At 45.3% G+C, this 27,949-nt stretch overlaps 1 protein-coding gene across 3 annotated transcripts in view; it reads right to left on the bottom strand.

The window, feature by feature from the left end:
* Positions 1-27,949, bottom strand: part of NIM1K (NIM1 serine/threonine protein kinase) — a 64,003-nt gene that overhangs the window by 1,009 nt on the left and 35,045 nt on the right. For all 3 annotated transcript variants that reach the window (XM_019464286.2, XM_019464287.2, XM_019464288.2), the window contains exons 2-3: positions 16,156-17,182; positions 1,843-2,111 (exon numbers count right to left, since the gene is read on the bottom strand). In XM_019464286.2, the coding sequence (XP_019319831.1) occupies positions 1,843-2,111; positions 16,156-16,447 (561 nt within the window). In that variant the 5' untranslated portion in view covers positions 16,448-17,182. The remainder of the gene's footprint in view (positions 1-1,842; positions 2,112-16,155; positions 17,183-27,949) is intronic.

The raw sequence follows: 27,949 nt of genomic DNA, 5'->3' as shown, positions 1-27,949 counted from the left end.
TCAACCTAACTCAGACTGCAAGCCTCGAGGGCCGCCCGGCCATGCCCTTTAGCCAACGTGACACCCACACATCCCCCAAACAGACCAAAGGTTCTTTTCTTCCGTGGGGCAATGGTTGGAGTCTGTCTGACACTTGTGACTCAGGAATCAGTGCCAGAAATGAAACTTAGATCTTTTGAAACTACATGATCCAAAACACAACGAAATGGTAATCCTTCATGTTTGAGGCCATGAATGAGTTTTTCTGGCTGAGCAGCTCTTGACTAGAGCCAACACCAACAAGACTTAGAGCCCTCCCCAACTTTTCAACCCTGCTCCTTTGTGGGGGCTCCTCTCCAGAATCCAGTAGAAGGAAAGAGGCTATATTCAGCAAGTTTTAGCAAGTCCCACTGTGGGTGGCGAGCATGTACCCCACCCCCACTCTCACATTCTGGATCCATACAGACAACCTTGAAGACCCCCGACCTACTTAGTCCCGAGGGCTCTTGGGATGGTTTAATGTGACTTTGCTGGGCTTCCTGGGGTAAGAATCTGGGCTTTGGGGCCTGATGGCTGGGTTAATTTTAGGTTCAATGATCCCAGCAGTGTAACATGAGTGTTTCCCTTCTTTGTAAAATGAGATGCCGGGAGCCACCTCATGAGATTGTTGTGAGGGTGGCCAGTGGTACTGTATCTGCAGTGCTCAGCAAGGTCCCGGCCCAGAGTGGACACGCTCAGTGGAATCTGGATCTGTGTCCATGACTCACCACTGGACAGATGGGAGAAATGTCAGGGCACGGAGCTTCAGAGGCCTCAGTCTGAGTTCCCTCTGCTCTCCCACTCAATTTCTTTTCCAAGTAGGATGTGGAAGACTCTTTGCCCATCTGTTCCATTGCTCAATGTGGGTCTGGCTTACTGCCTGGCCCTGGGACAGTTCACCACAGCATGGGGCCACTTAAATGACACCTGGTGGAACTGAAGATCTGAAGCACCCACCCCCATTACGGTTGGGCTTTTCTCTCTCACTCACTTCTTTTTCCTTCTCTTCTCCCTCCCAATGCCTATCTCGGGTCCCTGGGTCACTAATTTCCCTTAGTAATTTGTCCAGGAGGTCACTGATGACAGTCTTGCCTCCACAGCATCCAGTCAGAAGAACGAACTAGAAATAGCCTCTCACCTCACATAGACCCCAGACGAGTGTCTCTTTCCTGCCAACTGTACTGAGACTGTACTAGGTAAAGAGGACAGCCCAGACTTCTGCACTAATGGAGCCGTAAAGATGGTGGTCAGGCCCACGTGTCAGGCTCCTCAGTGTGTGGGGGCAAAACAGCCAACAGTGGAGAAGGCATAGCAGAACCAGTTCTGGGAGGAACTAGGGGTGTGTGTGTGTGTGTGTGTGTTTTAGGAGTCCACATTTACCTAAAGAAATGATCAGAGGACTAAAGTAAGAATGACATAATAAATGTTAATCTGCTGAGCACAGAGGCAGCAAGAGCTGGAGGAATTCACCAAAGGCAAGAAGGGTCTGTATGAGCTGACGTGACATTGAAGAAAATTCCAGAGAGAGACAAAACTGAGCAGAATCATGAAGGGTGGAGAGGATTTGGAATGTGAGACGTGGTAAGAGGGCAGAGAGACACAGAGGCAGGGAGACAGGGCCCCGAAGCAGCGTGGAGCCAGCTGTCTGGCAGTGACGAGATGGGGGCAAAGAGTGTAATCTCGTCTAGACTCTCACAGAAGGGACTACTGTCTGCCTTTTGCAGGACCGAAGCTTCCGGGGACGCTTGGAGGGTGGCCAACTGGAGCCCACGCTCCCACTGTGGGCCGTGTGGGGGCAAGACTCCATCCCTCACACCCACTCACCATGTGCTTCACGGCAGACACAATCTGGGAGAAGATGAGCTTGCTTTCTGGCTCTGAGAGTTTCCCTTCAGTGCTGATTTTCCCAAAGAGTTCCCCACCCCCTGCATATTCCATCACCAAGTGGAGCTTGGATAGGGTCTCCACCACTTCATACAGACGGATGATATTGGGATGGTGCAGTTTTTCCATGCTGGAAATTTCACGGGACAGTAGCCTTTGGGTTTTCTGGTCCAGCTTGGTCTTGTCCAGGATCTTAATGGCCACCTTTTCTGGGGAAAAAAAAAAAAAGAGAGAGAGACGATGTGCCCATGTTCACAGGTACATAGATAGTTAGAAGTGTGAGGAACCCACATGGGCCCCTTTGTTTTACTGGACACAGAGGTTAAATGGCTGTTCCCAGGCTCCTGGAGCTCGTCAGTGGTGATGACAGACAGATGGGAGTTCCTTGAGCTCACAACAGTGCTCATTCCTGGGATCGGTGTGAGTTTTCCACACACAGCTTTTGTGTGTTTTCCTGTCTTCTAGGACTTCCGGACTTCCAAGACTCCTGTCTTCCAAGGAAGTTTCAGTTTGATGATCTTTATCTAGTTGTCTGGGTAAAGTGTAAGCTTCTTTGCTTAGCCCAGAAAGCCCCTCCTCATCAGACCCAACCCACCTCTTCTGCCTCATCCTGCATCGCTCCTGTCCACAGTCCCCGCAGCCCCACGCACAACGTTACACAACTGTTTGTTGTTCCCTGAAAAGGGACTGAACATCCATGCCTGGGACCTTTCCTCCATCTGGATCATTTCCTCTGCTTGGCTCATCACTGCTTCCCTGTTCTGTACTCAGGTAACTCCTGATTACCCTTCAAGGCTAGCCTCAGAACCAGTCCCAGGACGTCAATTCCGTGTATTCTCCTTACGATAATCTCAGCACACCGGCCTATAGATGCTGATTCCTTGTCTGTCTCCCCCTCCTCCCTCTTCCCACGTGGCTACGTTTTATCTGACTTTGGCAGCACAAAGCACATAATGTAAGAGTACGGGCCACACAGAGGTCTGTGCAGAGGTCAGGGGGTGCACGAGACTGACCGGCAGGGTGACGTGTGGCTGGCGGGAGGGTTCGCTGGTATGATGGCTCTGGACTGCAGTTTACTGTTATGCATTGAGAGCTTTAAGCATGGCTGCATGTTTTGAGCCAGCCATTTTGCTTTGGTCGATTAACCTTAAAGAAATAATCTGACATGGGCACAAGACTCCCTATGTCAGAAGACTTTGGTGACATTGGGAACAGCACCCAGCAAGAGAGACGGCTAAAATGAAGTGTGGTCCATCCATCTCTATAATGGTACACCATGCAGCTGTCAAATTAATGATGCTGATTTTTATTAATTGACATGAAGTGATGTTCAATACAGAACAAGTGAGAAAAAAATACAAATACACATTTGCATAGAAAAAAGTCTGGCAAGTTATTCACCAAAAAGTTTAGAATACTTATTTTATTAATAGGGGGATCGCGGGTGGTTTTCCGTTAATTTTTTTTTTAACTTATCTGTATTCTCTAATTTTCCTACAATTAATCAGACAATTAACATATATTGCATAATAAAAATGGTTACTGTTTGAACACGGTGAATCTACTCCAAAGTAAAACAATTCTTTTTTTTTTTTTTTTGGTTCGAATTGGATCACATTTTGTATTAGGAAGAAAGAAGTTTCCAGGCAAGTAAATGGGAAAACAGGATTGCAGGGCCCCTGAAGACCCACAACTGCTTTGAAGAACTTGGGCACAGTGGCTGTGGGCGCAAAAATAGATGCCGCTAGTTAAAAATAGGAGTGTTGTTTATATATTAAAGTAGGTCCTCAGGGCTTCTGGAATGGAAAGGGGCAGGGTTCTCTGGTCTCTGAGGTCATGCTTGCTCTAGAGGAGGCAACACTAGGGAAGAAGGAGGCGAGTCACAACGGAGCAGAACCCTTGGGGTTTTGTGTCACCTCAGTGGGCCATCGGCCCCAGGGATGCACTGCCACTACCAGCCGTCTGGGCCTTCTGCCTCCCCGTCATGTCTTTTCTACTGTTCCGTCCTTAGGAGTAAGATTCACTCCACCTGCTTACCAGAAGCAGAAACTCTTGGTTTTGGGTAGCCTGTTAGGTAGAGCTGCTATTTTATTTTTTTTTCTTTTTTTTTTTTAATTTTTTTTTTTTCAACGTTTTTTTAAATTTATTTTTGGGACAGAGAGAGACAGAGCATGAACGGGGGAGGGTCAGAGAGAGAGGGAGACACAGAATCGGAAACAGGCTCCAGGCTCCGAGCCATCAGCCCAGAGCCTGACGCGGGGCTCGAACTCACGGACCGCGAGATCGTGACCTGGCTGAAGTCGGACGCTCAACCGACTGCGCCACCCAGGCGCCCCGGGTAGAGCTGCTATTTTAACAGCTGGAATGATGAGCCCCATCCTTTAACCTGACAGATCGGCTGCAGAAGAGCCACCACCGCTGCTCTTCCCTGATCCTGACCCTGAACCTGACCCGGACTCCTGTTAGGGTGCATATCCTCTTTGCTGCGTGGCAGGCAGAGGCACGTGGTCACCCACGTTGCGGGCACCCAAGAATCAGGTCACGGTGAGGTCAGGCTGCTGTCACAAACCTCCTTTGAGCACAATTCGAGTCTTATTTTATTTTTTGTTTTTCTTTTATTTCTTAAAGTTTATTTATTTTAAGAGAGAGAGCAAGCAAGGGAGGGGCAGAGGGAGAGGGAGAGAGAGAATCCCAAGCAGGCTCTGCATTGACAGCACAGAGCCCGACACATTCCCATGAACCATGAGATCATGACCTGAGCCGAAGTCAGGAGTTGGACGTTTAACTGACTGAGCCACCCAGGTGCCCCATTTTTTTATTTTATTTTATATTTGAGTGGCTCTTGGCAAAGGCTTCCCTCCCAGAGCCTGGACCAGAATAAGGCAGGAGAGGAGCTGCGAGAGGGAGGCCTTTCTTTTTTATTATTATTTTTTTAAAGTTTATTTATTATTGAGAGACAGACACAGAGCATGAGCAGGGGAGGGGCAGAGAGAGGGGGAGACACAGAACCCAAAGCAGGCTCCAGGCTCTGAGCTGTCAGCACAGAGCCTGACGCGGGGCTCGAACTCACAAACTGTGAGATCATGACCTGAGCCGAAGCCAGACGCTCAACCAACTGAGCCACCCAGGAGCCCCAAGGGAGGCCTTTCTTAAACTCTGTGCCCTGGATCCCCCCGGGCCTCACTCCTGTCCACCTGTTTCCTCTACTTGGTGTCGAATCAGATTATTGCCATGTCTCCTAACATAAATGTATGATTATAGAAAACATGAAAAAGGCTCCAGTATCCTGGATTGTCACTAAGTGAAAGAAACTGCTCTTCCAAGGAGAGCGAGGTCTCCAAATCCACTCTTTCAACAAGGGTTCCGTGAGCACGGACACAACGTGCCAGGCAGTGAGGAAGACACAGTCCCTGCAGCTCAGCAAGGGACAGAGACTTTTAAAAAGCCCATATTACAAGTGCAGCACGTGTGAGGAAGGGGTGCGGGTGGAGCATGGAAAGGCCTCCCTGGGAAAGGACATTTGAGCCGTGACCGAGAGGTGAGGAGGGAGGCCAGGCACGTGGCTGTGGGATCACATGTGTGCCAGGCCCGGGCGAGGGACAGAGGGACACGATGTGTGCTCGAGGACTCGAGCGGGAGCCCACTGTGCTGGACACAGAGAATGAAGGGAGCCCAGTGGGGTACGCGGGATCAGAAAATCCGGGGCTTTGGAGGCTGCCTTAAGAAACCTAGGCTTTGCCTGTGGGACAGCGGGAAGACAGTCCACGGTTCTCGGGAGAGTGATAATCTGACTTCTGTGTCTGAATGAGTACTCGGGCTGCACTGAGGGAAACGGATAGAAGAATAGGCCCGGGAGCAGGTTGGCGGGTTGGGAGATCCCAGAGAGAGGACTCTCCCGGTGCTGGCAGGAGGGAGAGAGACTGGACACACTTGAGTAACCCTCCCCTTTCTCCAAATCTGGTCAGGAGTCTGACACAGGTCCTATGTAGTGGGCAACACATTCCTTAAACTAGGACTTGCAGACTTGAATATCTCGAGAGGCCAGGGTGGTGATAGGGTGGCGAGCTTGCATAAAGCAACCGGGAACAGTGGGGACCACGGTGTCCTGAGGAGGACATGCCCTGGTGCAAACTCAACTCCAGACACTTGTTGCTGTTTGCCACGGAGACTCGGTGTTGTCACAGCTGATTTTTTTCAAGAGAAGCCAGACCTCTGAATTTTTATGCAAACGTTCCAATCACTAAGTGACAGCAACTAATTCACATTTTTAAACCTAAAGTGAACCAGGCAGAATATATCTGGAGGACCAAAGGGAAAAGGGGAGAAAATCGATATTAGAACACAGAGTGTGGTGTAAAAAATTTGCCACGAGAGGATCTAAGATCGTCTTTACAGACACAGAGCCAGGGGCTGGGAGAATAGGTATCAGGCCCTCCCTCTCGTTCCTTTGATCCCCTGCAAGAGACCAAAGCCAACTGGAACCCAGAGAACTACAGAGACATAACACAGTCTGGGGCAGAGAGCAGAATGGGGGGCGGAGAGTGGATCTGGAGAGGCAGGTGGAAGATGCTAGGCACAGCAGGCTTGCAGGGTAAAGGTGAGGGAGGTGATGTGGGTGAAAAGCAAGAGGCTGTGCTTTCCCTGGAATCTGACTAAGTGTCAGCTAGAAGAATGTAGTGGAGAGGCAATGAGGGAAGGTTCTAGTGGTAGGGATGTATAGGAAAGAAGATCTTGAAGCAGGAAAGGCCCTGATACCTGGGGGTATTGGTCCACACAACTTTTGATTGGCTTTCTTTACCCATGAAATATTTTTGAGCACTACTCCGGTTTCACTCAGAGGAAAAGCCAGAGTCCTTCCTATGACATAATGACCCCACGTGATCTGGTGGCTGCTGTCCCCTGGCCTCATCCCTCTGGCTGTTCCTGGACTACTACAGGAACTACAGTACTACACTCCCTCCTTAGGCTTGCTACCCTCTCTGCATGACCGCTTCTCTCCCACATCTGTGGGCAGCAACCTTATTTCTTTCAGATCAGTGATCACCCCCTCAGGAAGGCTGTCTCTGCCAACTTATCTCAAATAAATGTGGCCCTCTCTGTGTATATATATATATACATATATATATATATATATATATACACACATATATACATACACACATATATATGTATATATGTATATATATATAATATACGTGTACTAATATACACATTTTAAATGTATATATAATCATGGAAATTCAAAAGATATCGTGACAAATAAATATAAATGGAAATTCTTTTTTCCAAGTTTATTTATTTGTTTTGAGAGAGAGAGAGAGAGAGAGAGAGAGCACGGGGGAAGGGCAGAGAGAGAGAGAGGGAGAGAGAGAATCCCAAGCAGACTCTGAGCTGTCAACACAGAGCCAGGTGTGGAGCCTGAACCCACAAACTGAGAGGCCATGACCTGAGCCAAAATTAAGAGTGAGCCACTGAACTGACTGAGCCACCCAGGTGCCCCTGGAAATTCTAATACTGCCTTCCCTTATCCAGTGATCATCTTGGGCATCCCCTAGGGAATGTGCACCTTACTTTGGGAGGCCTCTCAGGGTCAGCAATGACCCCCAATTTGCTAAGACCAATTGTTATTTCTTAGGCTTTATCCCTTCTCCTTGAAACACCTTTATCACTTGGTTTCTATGGCATTTCTCTTCCCTCTTTCTTGTGTGTTTTTTTTTTTTTCTTATTGAAGCATAGCTGACATACGATGGTATATTAGTTTCTGGTGTACCATATACTGATTCAAGTTCCGCACATAACGCTCACCTCGGTAAGTATTCCCCACCCGTCACCATGCAACGTTATTATACTATTATTGACTATATTGCCTGTGCTGTGCTTTCCATCTCCGTGACTTATTTATTTTACAACTGGAAGCTTGTGCCTCTTAGTCCCCTTTGTCTATTTCACCCATCCTCCCCCCACCCTCCTTGCCTCCGGTAATCACCAGTTTATTCTCTATATTTAAGAGTCTGTCTGTTGGTTTTGTTTTTTAGATTCCACATATTAGTGAATGCACATGGTATGTGTCTTTTCTCCTGCCTCTTCTACTTCTGAGCCTCTTTTGCTGTGTCCTTTTCATCTCGGTAGCCTCTGAGTGTTGGCTACCTGGAGGCACAGTCCTTGGACTCCCTCCCTACAACCATTTCCTTGGTGATTCCAGATGCAGAAGCATGTCTGCCTGCATGACCTCTCCACTTAGTTGTCTTAGTTTGGATTCTGCCTGAAGCAGAGTCCGAGGCAGGGATGCAGGTGCAAGTAGTTTACGAAGGAGATAACCCCAGGAAATACAGATAGAAGAATGAAAAACCGAGATGGGAAAGGAAAGACGGCCAGTAAATGATGTGTTACTAAGCAAGTTATCGGTCATCCTGCTGAGTTACTGTGCCTTGATATCACAAGAAGAGCTGGCGTATTTATGGATCAACTACTGCCGGTAACTGGTTTTTGGCCACTCCTGGGGGATGTAAATTCCCCTCTCCTTCTGGCCTCCCATGCCTGCGGGAAGAGCAGGCTCCAGAACCCAGAGAAAGTCCAGAGGCAGAGAGATAGCGAGACTGGCATGTGAAGGTTAGGCTTGCATGCACCGAGGTGGTAAGGTGCCTGGAGACGTGGGTGAGGCCCCCGACACGTATGCGTAATGGATGTGTAAAAGTACGTACGACACAACATGTTCCGTACTCTGGGTCTCCTCCCCCCACCCCCAGACGTGCTCCTCCTACAGTCTCCCCAGTTTCAGTAAACGGAAACTCTATTCTTACACTTGTCAGGACCAAAACCTTTGAGGATTTGACTCTTCTCTTACACCCCACTTTGAATCTGTCAGCAGATCCCTACTAGATACAGCCAGAATCCAGCCGCTTCTCAGCATTCCACTGCTAACTTCCTGCTCCAAGCCACCACTAATCTCTTGCCTGGATAACTGGCACAGACACCTACCTGATCTCTCCTTTTCTGCCTTTGACCCCTCGCAGTCTATTTTCAACAGAGCAGCCAGGGTGATCCTATTAAAGCATAAGCCAGATCGTGTCACGTCCATGCTTGGCTCCAGTTTCACTCAGAGGAAAAGCCGGAGTCCTTCCTATGACATAATGACCCCACATGATCTGGTCACTGCTGTCCCATGGCCTCATCCCTTTGGCCATTCCTGGAGTACTACAGTCACACCCCCTCCTTAGGCTTGCTACCCCCTCCGCATGACCACTTCTCCCCCACATCTGTGGGCGGTGACCTTCTTTCAGGTCAGGGATCACCCCCTCAGGAAGGCTGTCCCTGCCAACGTATCTAAAATGTGGCCTTCTCTGTTCCCTATCCCCTTTGCTTGATTTCCTTCTTATCACTCACCACTATGTAACATAATGAATATTTTCCTGACTTATTTTTGTCTGTCTCTCCCCAGTAGAACGTAAGCTTCATAGCACATACTGGTGTCTATTTTGTTCCCTGCTGTATTCCCAGTCCCTAGAAGAGCACCTGTTACACAGCAGGTGCTGAACAAATATTTGTGGAATGAAGGCTCTGATCTAACCTCACAAGAACCCAGGGTGAGGAATATCGTCACAGAGTAAACTCAGTTTGGCACTTTGCTTTTTCATTGACTGTTCTGTTCCGTGCACCTTCCACGTTACTGTAGACTCTTCAATAATCCTGATTTTTAATGGCTGTGTAACCTTCTATCCAGTGTATATGCTCTCATTTACCTGGCAATTCTTATATCATTGGATCACATAAGGGATTTCTAGTCCTTTGCATGATAAATAACACCCACAATGAGCATTTTTTGGTTACAGTATTTCCAATATTGGACCTATTTAGGATGGATTCACCAAAGCCGCTTTAAACCGTTTTTAAAATAAGAAAACAAACTTTAATTGCTGTTTTAATGAATGTGTTCAAGAGGAGGTATCATTTCTTTAAAATCCATGAGCCTTCTCTATGAAGCTTTACTCTAGACTGAGTTAGTCCCCAGTCCTGTCTGCCAGGAGGTGACAACAGAGAGGACTTACCAGAGAGTACTGCCATGCCTTGCTCCCTCTAAAATCTCTTCCCTGCCCCCACTGGGTTCTCATGAGGCATTTTATACTAACTTAAGTTACCAAATATTCGTTGAATGTTTAGTTGAACGTTTACTATTTATAACCCATGTGGGGAAATTCTAAGGATCAAAATGATACAATGACACCAAGGAGCCTGTAACCAGAACACCCAAGATTTTCGCTACCCCCTGGATGTGTTAAGCCCCAAATCTTTATTTCCCGTTCCTACTTTCCCTCAGGCTCCAGGGTGGCCGTTAGACTCCATGACCTTCATGTTCCCCCAAATCAGTGCTTCCAAATCTTCCCTCTCAAATCTGCTTCTTTTTCTATAGTCACTACCCACTTCTGAGTTGCTAAATAAATGGGACCCTGGGCATCACTTTCAATACCTCTTCTCCCTTCCTGCTGTCACCCATGCAACTGACCACAGGGTTTTCCAATATTCTGAAATATTTCTCAGATGCATCTCCTTCTCTCCATCCTTCCTTTCACTTCTTTAGTTGAGATGGACATCATCATTCGTCTGGACTATTAGACTAATACTTTTTCTGACTTCCCTGACTCTTGTCATGCCCCAACTTCAATTTGCTTTCCTCACTGAAAGTTGATCATATTAATCACTTTGTATTAATTGCTTGCTTAAAGCTCTTTGGTGGCTCCCCAATACCTAAATGACAAAACCCAAATGCACAGGAAGACTCTCCATGATCTAGTCCCTGCCTGTGTCACCTTCTGCATCCCCCTTGCCGAATTCCTTTTAAATTTCCAAATACTCCCCTCACTAGCTCATACCTCCATGCGCTTCATAAACTTCTAGGCCTACTGCAAGCCTGTCCCGGTCAATGACCCTTTCCTGCTCCCCTTGAGCACAGCTGAACACACCCATTTACCTTACTCTGCGGCCACACCTTCCAGTCATATCCCATCTCCAGTACCTACTGTGAGTTCCTAATAGGCTACCACCACATTGTACTCGACTCTGTAAGGCCCAGAACAAAATATCGGTACGGGAGTGTTTATTATATTTTTAAAAAGGAAGGTGAGGGGGCATGAATAAACTGATGAATAAGTAAATTGAGAGAGAAGAAGAAAGGGTTCTAGAAACATGAGACTAGAGTAATACACAGGAAGACCAGGGAAGAAGAGGTCAGGAAGGGCAGCAACAGAGAAAGGGACAGGCACCCGTGGCCTCATTTACTTTTGTTTGTGACAACAGATGGAACATAAAATATTCAGAGGCTGAGTGCATCATCTCTTTTGAGAAATTTCTAATCAGCTTAAAAGGGGACTCATAGCTCTGCCCTATCAGCTTGCAAGGCCCAAGGGAATCTAAGCTGTTAGCTATAAAAATAAACTCCAGCCAACAGGGGCCTCCACTGGAGCCTTCCTTCTAGAGATCCAAAACAGCTGGTGCCCTTTGAAAACGACTGTCCTAGGAGCTGCCCCACCCCCCGCCCTCCCCCGGCACTGAAACTCTCTGCTTTCCTGGGAATCTCCTCCATTGTCTTGTCCAGGCTGTCCCCATTGCCTAGAAAGCCTGATGACAATTCCAGGCCAGCTGGCTTTGATGGGGACCATACTTACACAATCACTGTCCACATTGTACAATCTGATGTGGCTGGGCAATGGGACAGCTGTTTGAAATTCCCAGCGAACCTTTCTAAGCCAATTGCTGGTAAATCTCCTCCTCTCTCAGAGGTAAAGATTTGGAAGGAACGTTACTTCTCTCTTTCCTTTCCAGTCAGCTCAGGGTGGCCAAATGTCCCTCCTCCTTTCCTCAGGCCAGTTCTTCGGGTCCCTGAGACTCCACTTCCCAGGACCTGAACCACCCTCCTCTTTCCTGAGCCTTCCCTGTCGTTGCATCTGGGGGCTCCCCCTGCTCCCCTGCCCAACCTCTCAGCTCCCTTTATGCTCACCTTCCTGCTCCTTCCTGACCGGGGGCCTACTGAAGGCAGAACCCAAGAGAGGCGGGGCGCGGAGCCAGGACGAGCCCGTTACAGGATGGGCCTACCAGTGAGGCCCAGGATTTCCTTTTCTGTCGCTCAATTACCTGCCATTACGTTTTCTGTTGTTCAAACTTGCTTGTTGAACTGATTTTTCCACCCCCTGTGCTTTTGGCCTCCGTCCCCCTCTTTTGCACATATGTCCCATAGCCAGAGGGTGACACTGAACCTTTGACAACAGGGCTACTCTGTGGTGGGTCAGCACTGAGGAGAGCATGTCAGTGAGGCCACTGAGGCACCCAACTTGCACAGCAGAAAAATGCCGTGTTCTCTGAAACTCAAGGAACTAGAATTCAGTTAATTTTGTAATACAACAGATGAGAAGCCTTCGGCACTTGAGCAGGAAGTCACCATGTAAATGCCAGTTGTTGCTGTCATGCGTCGTCTTCTGCCCTCCTTACTTAACAGCCTGTCTGCAGACTTAGACGCTTGCTTGCTAAGGGCTTGCGCTGATTTCTGTGCTTAGCTGCTTATCGGCTCTACGGCGGATGTGTCCGTTGATTTGCTGTGCTCTCTACTCTCCCCTCTCAGAGACACTACTTTGGACCTCAGGCTCTGCTGAGAGAGCCGTGGGACCTGTGGCCCTAGAGGCTGCCGCTGACCCGATGCAGGCGTGCCCTTGAACTCAGTGGCGGCCTGCCATCGGTTGGCGGGTGAGCAGTCACATTCTCTCTCCTCAAAATTCGAGCTGTCATAGAATGAAACTGGTGGTATGGAGATGGGTAATAAAGCTGGGACATCGTGTAGACGTGGAACTGGCAACAACCATTCGTGGCCGTGCGTCTTCCGATAATCACGCAGAGAAAGCCACTCTGCAGAAGGAAGTATAGAGAGGCAAGACTTTCATCAAGGGACGCAGAAATGAGCAACCGCGAGCCCCAGAGAAAGAAGAGATGGAGAGTGTGATATCTTGAGACCCGGCTCTGCTTCCCTGCTGTGGGCCCACAGAATTCCCCTCGTACACACGAGCTAACCTGAGTAGGCTTCTGTTCCACGAACCCAGCTATGTGTGACTCGGCAGGCCTAAAGAACAGAGACTTTTTCGAAAAATCAGACTAATAATAGCATTTGATGAATGGTTAGTGTGGCTCTGTCTAGGCACATGGTAGATATTCAGTGTGTTAGATTTTTAAATTTTACTCATGAAGAAATTGAGGCGCAGGGGTGCCGGGGTGGCTCGGTCAGTTAAGTGTCCCACACGACTTGGGTTCAGGTCATGATCTCACGGTTTGTGAGACTGAGCCCCACATCGGGCTCTGCACTGACAGCGAGAAGCCTGCTTGGGATTCTCTCTCTCCCTCTCTCTCTGCCTCTCCCCGGCTCGTGCTCCCTGCCCCCTCAAAATAAATAGGTAAACATTAAAAAAATTGCACAGAATGATAAAGTAACTTGTTCTGGGTCACACAGAAGTAAAAAGAATAATAATCCCACCCAGGTCTCACTGATTCCAAAGCCAGTGTCTTTCCACAATATTCACTCCATGCCCTTCTGCTACTTAATGACACGGCTCTCTCTTAGGCACCGTCTGAACAGGGAGAAGGGCCGGAAGAAAGCAGGCTGCAGGAAGAACCCGTGTCACTTCTGGGACACGCGGGAGGGCTAGATGAGGTCCGTGTTTCCCAAAGTGAAGCCGGTAACACTCACGGGGCGCAAAATGATTTTTGTGCGTGGAAACCGCCTTAAATGGCACTGATGCACAGCATAAAAACACTATTCCTGCTTCAGTTATTCTTGAATTCTCCTAATTAAGGCAAAGAGAAAGTCTCAGATCGGTTTTTGGAATGTTTTACTTTTTTGTTACTTGGCGGTTTTCCTTCAAAACTTTGTGGAAGTTCCTAAGAGACTAAATTTTAAAAGTTCTCACCATACACAAAAAATCCTAACTACGTGAGGTGACAGATGTTTTTTTTTTTTTTTTAATTTTTTTTTTAACGTTTATTTATTTCTGAGACAGAGACAGAGCATGAACGGGGGAGGGTCAGAGAGAGAGGGAGACACAGAATCCGAAACAGGCTCCAGGCTCTGAGCAGTCAGCACAGAGCCTGACGCGGGGCTCGAACCCACGGACCGCGAGATCATGACCTGAGCCGAAGTCGGCCGCTCAACCGACTGAGCCACCCAGGCACCCCGGTGACAGATGTTTTAAATAACCTTACTGAGGTAATCATTTTTCAATATATACAGACATAATAAAATCACTGTGGTGCATATTTTAAACCTACCCAATGTTATATGCCAATTATGTCTCAATAAAGCTGGGCAAATACATAAATAAAAAATAAATCTTTTAAATTTGTTTGCAATTTGTTTTAAAATTGTTTTTGCCATTACCTTCTATTCATAGCAAGTGACGTTGGTTTTTCATTATTTAAATAACATTACATTTCCTTCTGAAGTAAGTTTATTTAAGTAAAAAAATCGAGTTGCACCAATGATAGCTACCCTTTATTGAGTGGCTACTATGTGCCATATACTTTGTATATGTTTTTTCTAATTTTCCCAACAATTCTAAGGTAAGAATCATTATCTCTATTTTATGGCTGAGGCAACTAGGGACCAAAGAGTAAGTGACTAGGAAGGGACTGAACCAGGACCTGAAACAAATTCATCTGATTCTGAATCCCTGTTCTTTCCACTGCCCCACGCTGCTTCCTCACCACTGGAATCTAACACCTGAACTCACACCCAGGAAAAAGCTCCAAGTTGGCCACATCTGGTAGCCTTTGCTCAGCCTTTGCCCCGTGGCCTTTCTGATGCGCTGGACATGCTCCCCTTTCTGAGTTCCTCCCCTGTTTTGCCTTTACCCAACTTCTCTTCTCCCCTTCCTAATCATGTCTTCTCTCCCAGTTTCTGGCCCCTCGTCTCCCTGTGTCCCCTTTGTCTCTCATTCTTGCTCCAGACCACTGAAAAGCAACACATGTCCCAATTAGATTCGAGTTACAGCACTAGACCTACTTTTGTGGATAAAGTCAGCACTGTCACTGTCTGCTGAAGTACTGTCATTTACCCAGGGAGGCAAGGTGAGTAGCCGAGATGTGAGGATGTGAACCCAGATGCTTGGGCTCTGAGCAAGACGGCGGGAGACTTGGAGCTCCAGTGACTTGGGACTATGCATGTGTGCACATGTGTGTATATGTGTTGGGGGGCGGGGGTGACTTTTATATAGGGGCCAAACATAGAGATGGAATTGAAGGTTGGAGCAGAGAAGAAAATGAGAGTCAACTCTAATATGAGAGAAGAGTGACACTGGAGATAGGGTAGCAGGCTGGGCCTATGGTGAGAAGATGTCAGTACAGTACTCTCAGGAACAGGATAGAGTCCATGGGCTTTAGGAAGTTGGTAAATTATATCAAGTCACAAATGTTATTTTCCTGCCTTACAACTCCCTTATGATAATCCCTAGGCTTCGGCTAAGTTACACGTGGCATGGGGGAGAGTCCACACTGGGCTGGGCCAACAAAGGGCTGCTGGGCTCTCTGTAGAGTTCTTCCTTGAAGCCAGAGTCGTGGGCACTGCTGGTCTGGGGTCCCGAGTGTCTGGATCCAGGGAAACATGGGTCTTTGCTAGACGGCAAGGAGCCAAGCAACAACGAGAACAGAGTAGACTGAAGCAGAGAAGGTCCTGAGATCAAAAGCCTTTCCCCCAGAGATAACAGAAGTAGCAGCCTCAGGTGAGGAGGGGAGACTGAACCCTGCTAGCTACTGGCAGTGGTGACCTGGGAGGCCTCCTGTGCCATCTGCATTGACACACAAACACAAACAGAAGTGATAAATAAGGACTTGGAATATGAGTTGCCTGGGAACCAAGCCCTACCCCACCCCACTTCTCCATGGCCTGACTGGACACAGTCCCCTCAACGTTGAGTGAGCTCATCCACACGGTACGGTGGGAGAGGTTTTAGAGTCAAAATCCTCTGAGATTGAACTGCCAAAAACCACATTTGACTTCTTTGGATCTTAGTTTCCATATCTCCAAATGGAAATACAAATCCTGACCTCACACCATTACTGTGGAAACCAACTGAGGTAACAGTGGAAGGCGTGTGGCACAGGGCTTGCGCCCAGCAGGGCCACCGGAATGTCGCTTCACCTGCTTCCCTGGCTCTGGCCTCCTAACCCTGTCCCCACTCTAGGTCCTGATACCACAGGAGACAATCCAGGAAGGTCAGATCCTACCTTTAGTTAGGGAATGAATCCCGAGCTTGACTTGGGAAAAGTTCCCACTTCCAATTTCCCCTCGGATTCTGTAGAAGCCAATACGTTTCCCCAGCGTGATCTCTCTCACCACCTTCTCATCTTGGGACATGTCCTGGGTCAGCTTCTCGAAGGGTGTCAGCTGGCGGGGCTGCCCCTCCTCATCCTCCTTGCTGCACTCCGTCTGACAGCCACTTTCCACGCTATCCCGCCGCTCCCACCTGGCATAGTGGGGGGTTACCAGGCCGCCTCCATTCATGTACACTGCAGTCATCGTCCACCCCAGGCTCACATCTCCGTCTCGGCCAAGGGCACCAATCGAAGGCAGGCTCGGGGAGCAGTGCCAAGGGCCCGGGGGATGGGAGATGGGAGTTAGGGCCTGCCAGAGCCCCGTGTCTGTGACAGCTGGCCTGCAGATCGGGGTAGGTTCCTTGATGAGCAGACCCCTTCTTGGTCTGAGGGGGGCAGAGGCACACGGGCCAGCAGAGTCTGCCCAGCCAGGCCAGGAGCCACCCACCTCACTCAAGACATTTCCCACCTTCCCTCACGTGGCACTTCCCAGCTCTCACTGTATAGGCCCGCACATCCAGTTACCATAACCACTCTCCGGCTCAGGCTCCAGGAACTTTCTGGCCCACCATGCAGTCTGATGCTCTGTGGAAGGTGGCTGCGTCCCAAGACAAAGCCTCCAGTTTGCTATTTCCTTTGATGGCCGGAGAATCTTTCATTGTGGTGTATAAGAGCCCCGTGGAGGCCCCCGGGTCCCTGCTGCTGGCGTTCCCTTCTGACCTCCTTCATTTTGCACTTCTCCTGCTGGCCAGCCTCAGGGCCCCCGAGACCCAGTGATCTGGACCCTAGGAGAGTGGAAACTTGCAAATCAGCCTTCTGGTCACACGGGCTGCCAGAGAAGGATTAAATCCCTGCAATGTCACTTTAGCCGGCCTTTATTTAGATGAGGCTTCCTCTAAGCCGTGAGCTGTCTCAAAAGTTTGGCAGGTGCTGATTCACCCTAAGAACAGAGAATAAGAAAATTTATTAGCCTACGCCAATGTACTGTACAGGGTTTATAATGAATGTGAAACTGCCTTGTAAGCATTGATCTAAAAAGAAAAAAAAAGCACTGTACAAATTTCAGTTATGACTGTCAGTAGTAAATGCTTGATTATAGATGATTTAGTAAGAAGAAAATGTACACACACACTCCTCAATCTACACTTTAGAAAAGCGCTCACAGCCTGTAAATAGTTTTAGCAAAACTATTTTTCTGTTTCTTGATGTTTAGGAAATATGCATGTTGCCTTAAATTGCTTTAAAGCCAGACTTTTAAAATAATGATATGGCATTAATGATGATAAAGATTTCCTATTAATATCAGTTTTCAAAAATTCTTACATTGATTCAAAGAACAATGTTCTTTACAATTTTTCCTATATTGGTTGTTCCCACTCCTTTTTTCTGTGCCATTTGTCATTAGCCATGAAAAGGCTAATTTTTCTCCAAGCTTATTTTCTGGGTATTTCTAATCAGGTATTAGCCTCCAGGCCCAACAGCTCATTCTGAAGGTGCAGAAACAGAGGATAATGTTACTGGAGGGAAAAAGTCTATGGCATCCTCAGTGATAAGAAATACTGTCCAGCGTGAATATCTTCATGACTTTTTCTCCTGCATCTTCTAGTAAGAAATAATCACTTTCTGAATCCCTACTGTGCTTTGTGCTTTTTTCCAAAATGTCTTATCGCCATGAAAGTGGGCACTGGGTTTAATTCATCTGTATTCCCTGCTCCCCTCCTCTCTCCCTCAGCATGGAGCACAATGTCTTACATAAAGAAAGTCTTTCCCTATCAAAATAACACTAGCATTCTTCACAGAGCTAGAACAAATAATCCTAAAATTTGTATGGAACAAGAAAAGACCCCGAATAGCCAAAGCAATCTTGAAAAAGAAAACCAAAGCAGGAGGCATCACAATCCCAGACTTCAAGCTATACTACAAAGCTGTAATCATCAAGACAGTATGGTACTGGCACAAGAACAGACACTCAGATCAATGGAACAGAATAAAGAACCCAGAAATGGACCCACAAACTCATCTTTGACAAAGCAGGAAAGAACATCGAATGGAATAAAGACAGTCTCTTCAGCAACATTGTGCTGGGAAAACTGGACAGCGACATGCAGAAGAATGAACCTGGACCACTTTCTTACACCAGACACAAAAATAAACTCAAAATGGATGAAAGACCTCAATGTAAGACAGGAAGCCATCAAAATCCTTGGGGAGAAAGCAGGCAAAAACCTCCTTGATCTTGGCCGCAGCAACTTCCTACTCAACATGTCTCCAGAGGCAAGGGAAACAAAAGGAAAAATGAACTACTGGGACCTCATCAAAATAAAAAGCTTCCACACAGCAAAGAAAACAATCAGCAAAACTAAAAAGGCAACCGACAGAATGGGAGAAAATATTTGCAAATGACATATCAGTTAAAGGGTTAGTATCCAAAGTCTATAAAGAACTTATCAAACTCAACACCCAAAAGATAAATAATCCGGTGAACAAATGGGCAAAAGACATGAATAGACACTTCTCCAAAGAAGACAGCCAGATGGCCAACCAACACATGAAAAAATGCTCAACATCACTCATCATCAGGGAAACACAGACCAAAACCACAATGAGATACCACCTTAATGTTAGTAAGGCTAACATTAACAACTCGGGCAACAACAGGTGTTGGTGAGGATGCCAGAAAGAGGATCTCTTTTGCACTGCTGGTGGGAAAGCAAGCTGGTGCAGCCACTCTGAAAAACAGTATGGAGGTTCCTAAAAAAACTAAAAATAGAACTACCCTATGACCCAGCAATTGTACTACTAGGTATTTATCCAAGGGATACAGGTGTGCTGTTTTGAAGGGACACATGCACCCCCCATGTTTATAGCAGCACTATCAACAATAGCCAAAGTATGGAAGGAGCCCAAATGTCTATCGATGGATGTAATGGATAAAGAAAAGGCGGTATAGGGGTGCCTGGGTGGCTCAGTCGGTTGAGCGTCCGACTGCGGCTCAGGTCATGATCTCGTGGTCTGTGAGTTGGAGCCCTGCATCGGGCTCTGTGCTGACAGCTCGGAGGCTGGAGCCTGCTTCAGATTCTGTGTCTTCCTCTCTCTCTGCCCCTCCCTCACTCATGCTCTGTCTCTCTCTGTCTCAGATATAAATAAACATTAAAAAAAATAAAAAAAAAAAAGAAAATGTGGTATATATATACAATGGAGTATTACTCGGCAATCAAAAAGAATGAAATCTTGCCATTTGCAACTACGTGGATGGAACCAGAGGATATTTATGCTGAGTGAAATTAGTCAGAGAAAGACAAATATCATATGACTTCACTCATATGAGGACTTTAAGAGACAAAACAGATACACTTAAGGGAAGGGAAACAAAAATAATATAAACAGGGAGGGGGACAAAACACAAGAGACTCATAAATATGGAGAACAAACTGAGGGTTACGGGAGGGTTTGTGGGAGGGGGGATGGGCTAAATGGGTAAGGGGCATTAAGGAATCTACCCCTGAAATCATTGTTGCACTATATGCTAACTAGTTTGGATGTAAACTTTAAAAAATTAAATTAAATTAAAAAAAAACTAAAAAAAACAAAGTCTTTGCTCAATGTGTGTTGAACATGATTTTTGAACTTGAGCATTCTGAACCAAAAGCCTGAGTGAACATAAGAGATTGTCTTGGGAATGTGAATTTCCAATTCTGTTTGATAATATCACATTATTACAATTAAGTACAGAGTTGCTTACATTATTACTGTCGTTAAGTATGGGGTTGCCAAATAAGATAAAGACAGGAAAAGAGTAAAGTGCCACCCAGCTCTGTTCCTCTTTTTGCACAGGGAGAGAGGAAGCTGGAAAAAGGATAAGGGATGGAGGTTTAAAAGGGGCCAGGTATTAGGAACCACACACATCTCTAGATTAGGGTCTGATTACAATGTTTTTAAAATGTTAAGATAAGAGATCCTTAATTAGGTTTAAGAAAATCTAGCCACTGGTTCTTTTTTTTTTTTTTTCAGAGAGAGAGAGAGAGAATGAGAGCACAAGCAGGGGAGAGGGGCAGAGGGTGAAAGAGAAAGAATCCAAAACAGATTCCACACTCAGCATGGAACCCAACATAGTGCTCAATCCCATGACCCTGAAATCACGACCTGAGTTGAAATCACCAGCCAGACACTTAACCGACTGAGCCACGCAGGTGCCCCTAGTCACTGGTTCTTAAGCTTTCTGGGATCACACTCTCCTTTGAGATTCTCATGGAATCTATGATCCTATCCCCAGAAATAAACAGCACGCACGTATAATTTGCATCCAATTTTAAGGGGTTAACAGACCCTCTGAAATCCATGCTCAGACTAAGAATCTCTATGCAGATGGAGTGGCACTAGATCTCCCCCGATCCCTGGCAGAAAGTTACCACACAGATGACAAGTGGAGTAACATGAATTATAATTCTGAAATTATAACTCTAGCTTTACCTACATAAAGAGAGTAGGGATTTTAGACAAGAAGCAGTGCTTGATCACCTCCTGTTCCAGCAAACTCTATGAAGAACTTGGCTTGGTGTCCTTCCTGGGCCTTTCATGCAACTCCAGAGCACCTCACCGCTCTACAGTCTCTGCTGCTGACCTACTCGTACCCCATCTAGATACGCACCTGGAGGGAAAGGACCTGCACCTTATTCTATTTCCCAGAGCTCAGCACATTGCCTGGCACGTATCTGATAAATGTAGACGAAGAGGGAATGCATTAATTTACCAATTTATCAACCATTACATTTGGATATGATTTAGTAGAGGTAAAGATTTTTATTTATAAAATAATAACGCTATCCCAAGATTTACTTGAATTATTTCAGAAAGCTTATTTCAGTCCATACTTCTGAGGCCAGAGCTAACCTCTCTCAGCTGTTAGGATTCTGGGCCCAACCTAGTGTAGGTGAGAGTTTAAAGGGAATTCCGACATCCCACGGAGAATTACCATAGGGCTGCTTAGAAATGCAAAATCTTCCTCCTCCTTGCCCCTTCCAAAGGATCAGCTCTCCTCAGACACCCACGCCACACCCAGGCCTCCTGGAACCTACTCTCTGACTCCCCAAGCTCGGCCATCTCTGCTGGTTCTCCCGTCTCCTGATTTGGGCTCCGTATCTTGAACCCCATTCAGGCCTGGGATTTACAATTGGCTTTTAGGCTTGCTACCCTGATTAGCTTCAGGTGCCCCCAGGAATTGCTCCTCTTTCTCTTCCTAATTCGAGAAAAGAAGGTCAGACTCAGTTGTCAGGTGTCAGGCGTTATCTTGCATAACACACACTCTACCTGCAAATTAAATTTCTTGCGCAATGACCTTAAGACCAATTGTCTTTCCACAATGGCTAGGGAGACAGTTAGTCTTCTGTTTATATCAGATAAAGAAATTTTGTAATTTTAAAAATGTTGCCATGGGTTTGTATTGAGGATGAATTGCAACCTGTTGAAACAAGTTGCAAGCTGACTGGAAAAAACTGAACCCCTAACTCATCCTACTCCAAAATAAATTCCAAACAGACCACCTGAGTAAATGTAAAAAAATGAAACCATAAAAGCTAGAAAAAAAGTTTTTTTATGATCTCAGAGAAGGTCAGAAAAGAAAACATTAAATTTGACTACATCAAATGCTTACTTTCTGTTTGCCAAAAGGTAACATAAACCAATAAGGCAAATTAAATGATAAACTGGTAGGAAAAGCTTTCCAGCAAGTATGACAAAGGCCTAATTTTTAGATAAAGAATTTTTACAAATTGATTAGAAAAATGCCAATATCCCCAAAGAAAATCATAAAGAACATGAGCAGACACTGCATAGAAAATACAAATGGCTCTAAAATACAGAAGATGCTCAACCTCACTTACAACCGAGAAATACACATGAAACTACACGGAAATTAGATTTTTTTACAAAGAAATTTGGAAACTACAAAAACATTTTTGGTAATGTCCCGGCAAGATAGGGTTTGGGGACACAGGGACTCTTATCCATTACATTCATTACTACTGAGTCCACGTGCCTGGAGGGTGATTGGGCTCTAGCTCTGAAAGCACACGTGCATATACCCTTCACTTCGGGGAGTCCCCTTCTGGAGTTTATCTTACGCACGCTGCACAAAAATATGCCTATTTCTAATATGAGGATTGAGAGACTGATACTCACTACCGGGTTGTTTTGCAGCAAAAGCTGGAAATTGTTTATGTGGCCATCAATAGGGAACAGGTTAAATCAATGATAATACGTATATAATGGATTGCTATGCACTTGTGAAAAAGAATGTGTTGCAATCTGCAAAATGTCCTGTTAAGAAGACAGAAAAGTGTATGTAAATGGGATAGCAAGAATGTAAGAGGGGCGCCTGGGTGGCTCAGGTGGTTAAGCGTCTGGCTTTGCTCAGGTCATGATCTCACAGCTCGTGGGTTCAAGCCTCACGTCGGGCTCTGTGCTGACAGCTCGGAGCCTGGAGCCTGCTTCGGATTCTGTGTCTCCCTCTCTCTCTGCCCCTAACCCACTCGCATCCTGTCTCTGTCTCTCTCAAAAATAAATAAATATTAAAAAAAAAATTTTAAGTCCAACATCTGATTATTAGAGTTCCCAGAGTCACACTATCGTGTCCCCAGTAAAGTAAGACATATGACTCCTATTGTACTCGAATTGCCAACAAATTTCAAAAATAGTAATGAATGAGGGAAAGTTCCAGATTCCCAGATATTCCAATACAACAAAAAAGTAGAAGAAAAAAATCTAACGGAAAGATAAATCCCACTTGGATATGTGTATAATGAATACTCGTTTTTATTTTGCAGAAAGTTTTTTTTTCCCCTAAAGACTTTTCTTAGATGTTTGGAAGTAGAAATCCTGACTGCAGGTCGTGGGCTTGCTACAAATAGCTTGCATTTACATTACTTTCTAGTAGTGGCCCAAAATGTCAAGTTACATCATGCCAAAAATATGCAAATGATGGAAATGATGACATATCTAGTTGTGGATGAAATCTTCCTTTTCTCAGATGCATTTGCTAAGGGTTTTCCCTTTTGCCCATTTGATTTCGACCAATGTTTATGAAAGCTTAGAAACCCAATCAGCCAAAAACATGAAGTCACATCACTGTAGCTCAAAGCTTCCGGAGGAGGCAGATCGGTCCTTAATTATTAGCTTACTGCTGTTGCATAGCAATGCGTTAAGATTAAAGAAAACTGAACTTACTTAGTAATTCATGCTCTTGACTTGCAACCCACTGCGAAGAGTAAATCAAAGAAAACCATCTGGCCTTTGTTCTCTTTGTCTGAGTTTAAATTACAAAACTAGGCAAGGCTTTCTGAGGACCTTTTCCCCTGGCTGGCAAGGGCAGGCACTGGTTTGCTTAGAAGAAAAGCTGGGTTTTCTGTGCGGCAACTGGCTGCACTGATAGCCGAATCCCATGTAATCCTTCTCAGGCATGGTGCATTTCTGGGAGAACTTTTAGCAAATAGTTTGCTTCATTTATTCTTCTTCTTCTTAATATTTATTTATTTTTGATAGAGCACGAGCAGTGAGGGGCAGGAGAAAGGGAGATACAGAATCTGAAGCAGGCTCCAGGCTCTGAGCTGTCAGCACAGAGCCAGATGTGTGGCTCGAACCCAGGAACCGTGAGACCATGAACTGAGCCGAAGTCAGAGGCTCAACTGACTGAGCCACTCAGGCGCCCCAAATAGGCTTCATTTAAAAAATATATTTTACAACTTAAAAATCATCTGCACTGTCTTAGCTTTTGCTCTTAGCTCTTTATTTCTCAACACACATGTCAAGATCTCCATGGGGAGCAGTTGGGAAATTTTGAAGCAAATGGAAAATCAGTATGAACTGGGTGTGCCCTACTGATGAATAGCAGAGCTGTTCTTAATACTACCCCTTGCCCTGCTTGACATCCCAGGCTACTTTGCCAGCCACTCAGCCCAGGTCTCCTCCATTCCACGGACACCCACCGTCCATGGCCAATCCACCCAGTCTGACGAGCTTATGACATCAGCTCTTCTCCCACAGAATTCTACCACACGTGAGGTTCCCTCAGCCATCAAGGTCAACCTCAGCCACCAAGGTCACAGACTCAAACACCTAGAGGGCCATGCAGGTGTTCTATGGGGCTTAGTGCAAGGCCCATGCCTTCGACAGTGCCCAACTCGGCATGACAAGGAAGTCCATACTCAGTTTAAGCCAGAGAGGCCATGCTAGAATGCAGGCTTACTTTTGCTTGGCCTTTTGTTAAAAGCAGCTGGAAATCAAGAAATCTTTGGTGAACTCTCTCAATTTTTAAATGGTAGATTAAGTGTGTGAGTTTGTGTGTGTGTGTGTGTGTGTGTGTGTGTGTGTGTGTGTTAAATATTTTTAAAATACTGTGTGGCCAAGTGAAACTGAACCATCAGGCCAGATTTGGCATTCAGGTTGCCAATTTGCAGTCTGCTCTAGGTTTTCTAGGGACATCACCAGAAGAAAAGGGGAGGGTCATCCAGAGGTCCACAGTCAAGGTCACCTGGGAGTGGCACAGATATCCGCATTAGTACCTTACAGTCTTGTAATATTTAACACACACACACACACACACACACAGTGTTTTATTTATTAATTTGTTTAATGCAGTGTCCTCGAAGTTTACTTAGCCATGTAATTCGTTCTCCCAGAATATCTTTTTGTCATGGGCATTTTTCTTATAATTCTGACCTCAGAGTTAGACAAAGCTATAAAATGCTCAACTGTTGGTTAAAATATCTGTAGGAATTTGGGTCCCAAGAAGATTAGTAAAACTGTTCAGTATAGAACGAAACAGAAAACAAATTTGTTGAGTTTAATCCACATAGCAGACTGGCTTGGGAAATGCCTGTCTCTGTGACATCTAGAATGACATAGTAGTTCCTCAGTGATCGAGTATCTTTTAACTCTGGGAAGATTTATCATTAAAAACAGAAATGTTTAAGAGACTCAAATCCCATAGTATTAATACTTTTGTTTTGATGATGTATAAAACTGGCATTTTATGTACTTGTGAAGAAAATTTAGCAGAATAAAGTAAAAAAAGTTTTGTGATGCTAATTTTCAATGAAGAACTGAATAATTGGTTTAGATTTGTGGTTTTGAGTTGGAATTTTATTGTTTATAAATAGCATTGGACTGTATTTAAGAAAACATGAGGTTTACCCTGTTTAGATGTTTAAGTCATCTATACTAAAAAAATTATTAGTATTTTGGAAGTTTTTTGTTAATCATATAAAATGCTTTATTTAAAAGGAAATGAAATAAATTATAAATGCAGTTTAAAATGTTTAAAAGGTTTAGGGGCGCCTGGGTGGCTCAGTCAGTTGAGCGACCGACTTCGGCTCAGGTCATGATCTCACAGCTTGTGAGTTCGAGCCCCACAATCGGGCTTTGTGCTGACAGCTCAGAGCCTGGAGCCTGCTTCGGATTCTGTGTCTCCCTCTCTCTCTGCCTCTAACCCACTCGCATTCTGTCTCTGTCTCTCTCAAAAATAAATAAACATTATAAAAATTTTTTTTTAAAAAAGGTTTAAAGTTTTAAGTGGGCTCAAACATAAATCTTTAAAAATAATTGTTAGATGAGAAGTTGGGCCACTTTCTTAGACCTTGCACAGAAATAAACTCAAAATGGACTAAAGGCCTAAATGTGAGACCGGAAACCATAAAACTCCTAGAAGAAAATATAAGGAGTAATTTCTTTGACATTGGCCTTAGCGACATTTTTCTAAATATGACTCCTGAGGCAAGGGAAACAAAAGCAGAAATAAACTGTTGGGACTACACCAAAAGAAAAAGCTTTTGCACAGCAAAGGAAACCACCAACAAAACAAAAAGTCAACCTACTGAATGGGAGAAAGTACTCACAAATGATATAAATGATAAGGGTTTAAGATCCAAAATATATAAAGAACTTATACAATTCAACACCAATAAAAACATGAATAATCTCATTAAAAATGGGCAGAGAATCGGGGCTCCTGTGTGGCTCAGTCGGTTGAGCGACCAACTTCGGCTCAGGTCATGATCTCACGGTTTGTGAGCTCGAGCCCTGCATCAGGCTCTGTGCTGACAGCTCAGAGCCTGGAGCCTGCTGCGGATTCTGTGTCTCCCCCTCTCTCTCTGCCCCTCGCTGCTCATGCTCTGTCTGTCTCTGTCTCAGAAATAAATACACATTAAAAAAATTTTAAAAAAATGGGCAGAGGACCTAAACAGACATTTTTCCAAAGAAGACATACAGCTGGAAAGCAGACATATGAAAAGATGCCCAACATTGTTAATCATCAGGGAAATGCAAATGAAAACCACAATGAGGTATCACCTTACACCTGTCAGAATGGCTACAATCAAAAGGACAAAAATAGTAAGTGTTGGCGAGGATGTGGAGAAACAGGAACTCTCACGCACTATGGGTAGGAGTGTACATTGGTGCAGCCACCGTGGAAAACAGTATGGAGTTCCTCCGAAAACAGAAATACCATATGACCCAGTGATTCTACTATTGGGTATTTACGTAAGGAGAACAAAAACATCAATTCAAAAAGATATATACGCCCCCAATGTTTATTGCAGCATTATTCATGTTAGCCAAGATTGGAGGCAATCCGAGTATCCATTGATAGATGAATGGATAAAGAAGATGTGGTACATATATACAAGCAATAAGCCATAAAAATTACTAAGCCATAAAAAAGAATGAGATCTTACCATTTGCAACAACATGGATGGACCTAGAGTGTAGAATGTGAAGTGAAATCAGTCTGACAGAGAAAGACAGATACCTTATAATTTCACTTACATAGGGAAGCTAACAAAACAAAACAAGTAGACAAGCAAAAAGCAGAAACAGATCCATAAATACAGAGAACAAATGGATGGTTGCCAGGCCGAGGTGGTGAGAGGGATGGGCAAAATGGGTGAAAGGCAGTGGGAGATACGGTGTCCAGTTATAGAATAAATACGTCACAGGGATAAAAGGTACAGCATAGGGGATATAGCCAATAGTGTTGTAAAAATGTGTGGTGACAGGTGGTAGCGACACCTGTGGTGAACATAACATAAGGTATAGACTTGTTGAATCCCTATGTGCTACACCTGAAACTAACGTAACATTGTGTGTCAGCTATAAGTCAATTTAAAAAAATCAAAGTTCTGGGAAAAAGCGTTGTTAGGTGAAATGATACGCCTGGAATTTCCTTCAAAATGATCAGGAGTGAAGGGAATAATGGAAACTTAAATGAAACAAGATGGGTCATGAATTGATCACTTTCAAAGCTGCATGACGAGCTCCCAGAGACTTATCACATGCTTTGCACCGTTTTTGCATCTGTTTAAACTCTATAATGCGCTTCAGAAAAAGATTGCTACAATCCACTAGATCAAAAATACATTCGTAGTTTTAAAATGTTAGGTATTTTACAACAGGTGACAGTGCCAAACGGATGGATGGATGCGTAACATGACAGTCCTACGATGTGGGTCCTACGATGTGGGGGGTTGTCATTCTCTTTTCATACATTGAAGCAAAAACAAAAAACAAAACGAAGCCCTAGGAAAGTTAAAAAAGCTAATTGGGCAAACAGACACATCACAAGGCGCTCACCATCGCCCATCAGGGAACCACAAACCACAAGTACAATGAGATGTCACCTCACATCTGTCAGGATGGCTAAAATCAAAAGCACAAG

Source organism: Panthera pardus, unplaced genomic scaffold, assembly GCF_024362965.1.
Source record: "Panthera pardus isolate Hobbes unplaced genomic scaffold, ASM2436296v1 HiC_scaffold_2, whole genome shotgun sequence".
Classification (NCBI taxonomy): domain Eukaryota; kingdom Metazoa; phylum Chordata; class Mammalia; order Carnivora; family Felidae; genus Panthera; species Panthera pardus.
Note: the sequence above shows the minus strand (reverse complement) of the source record. Positions and strands in the feature narration are given on the sequence as shown.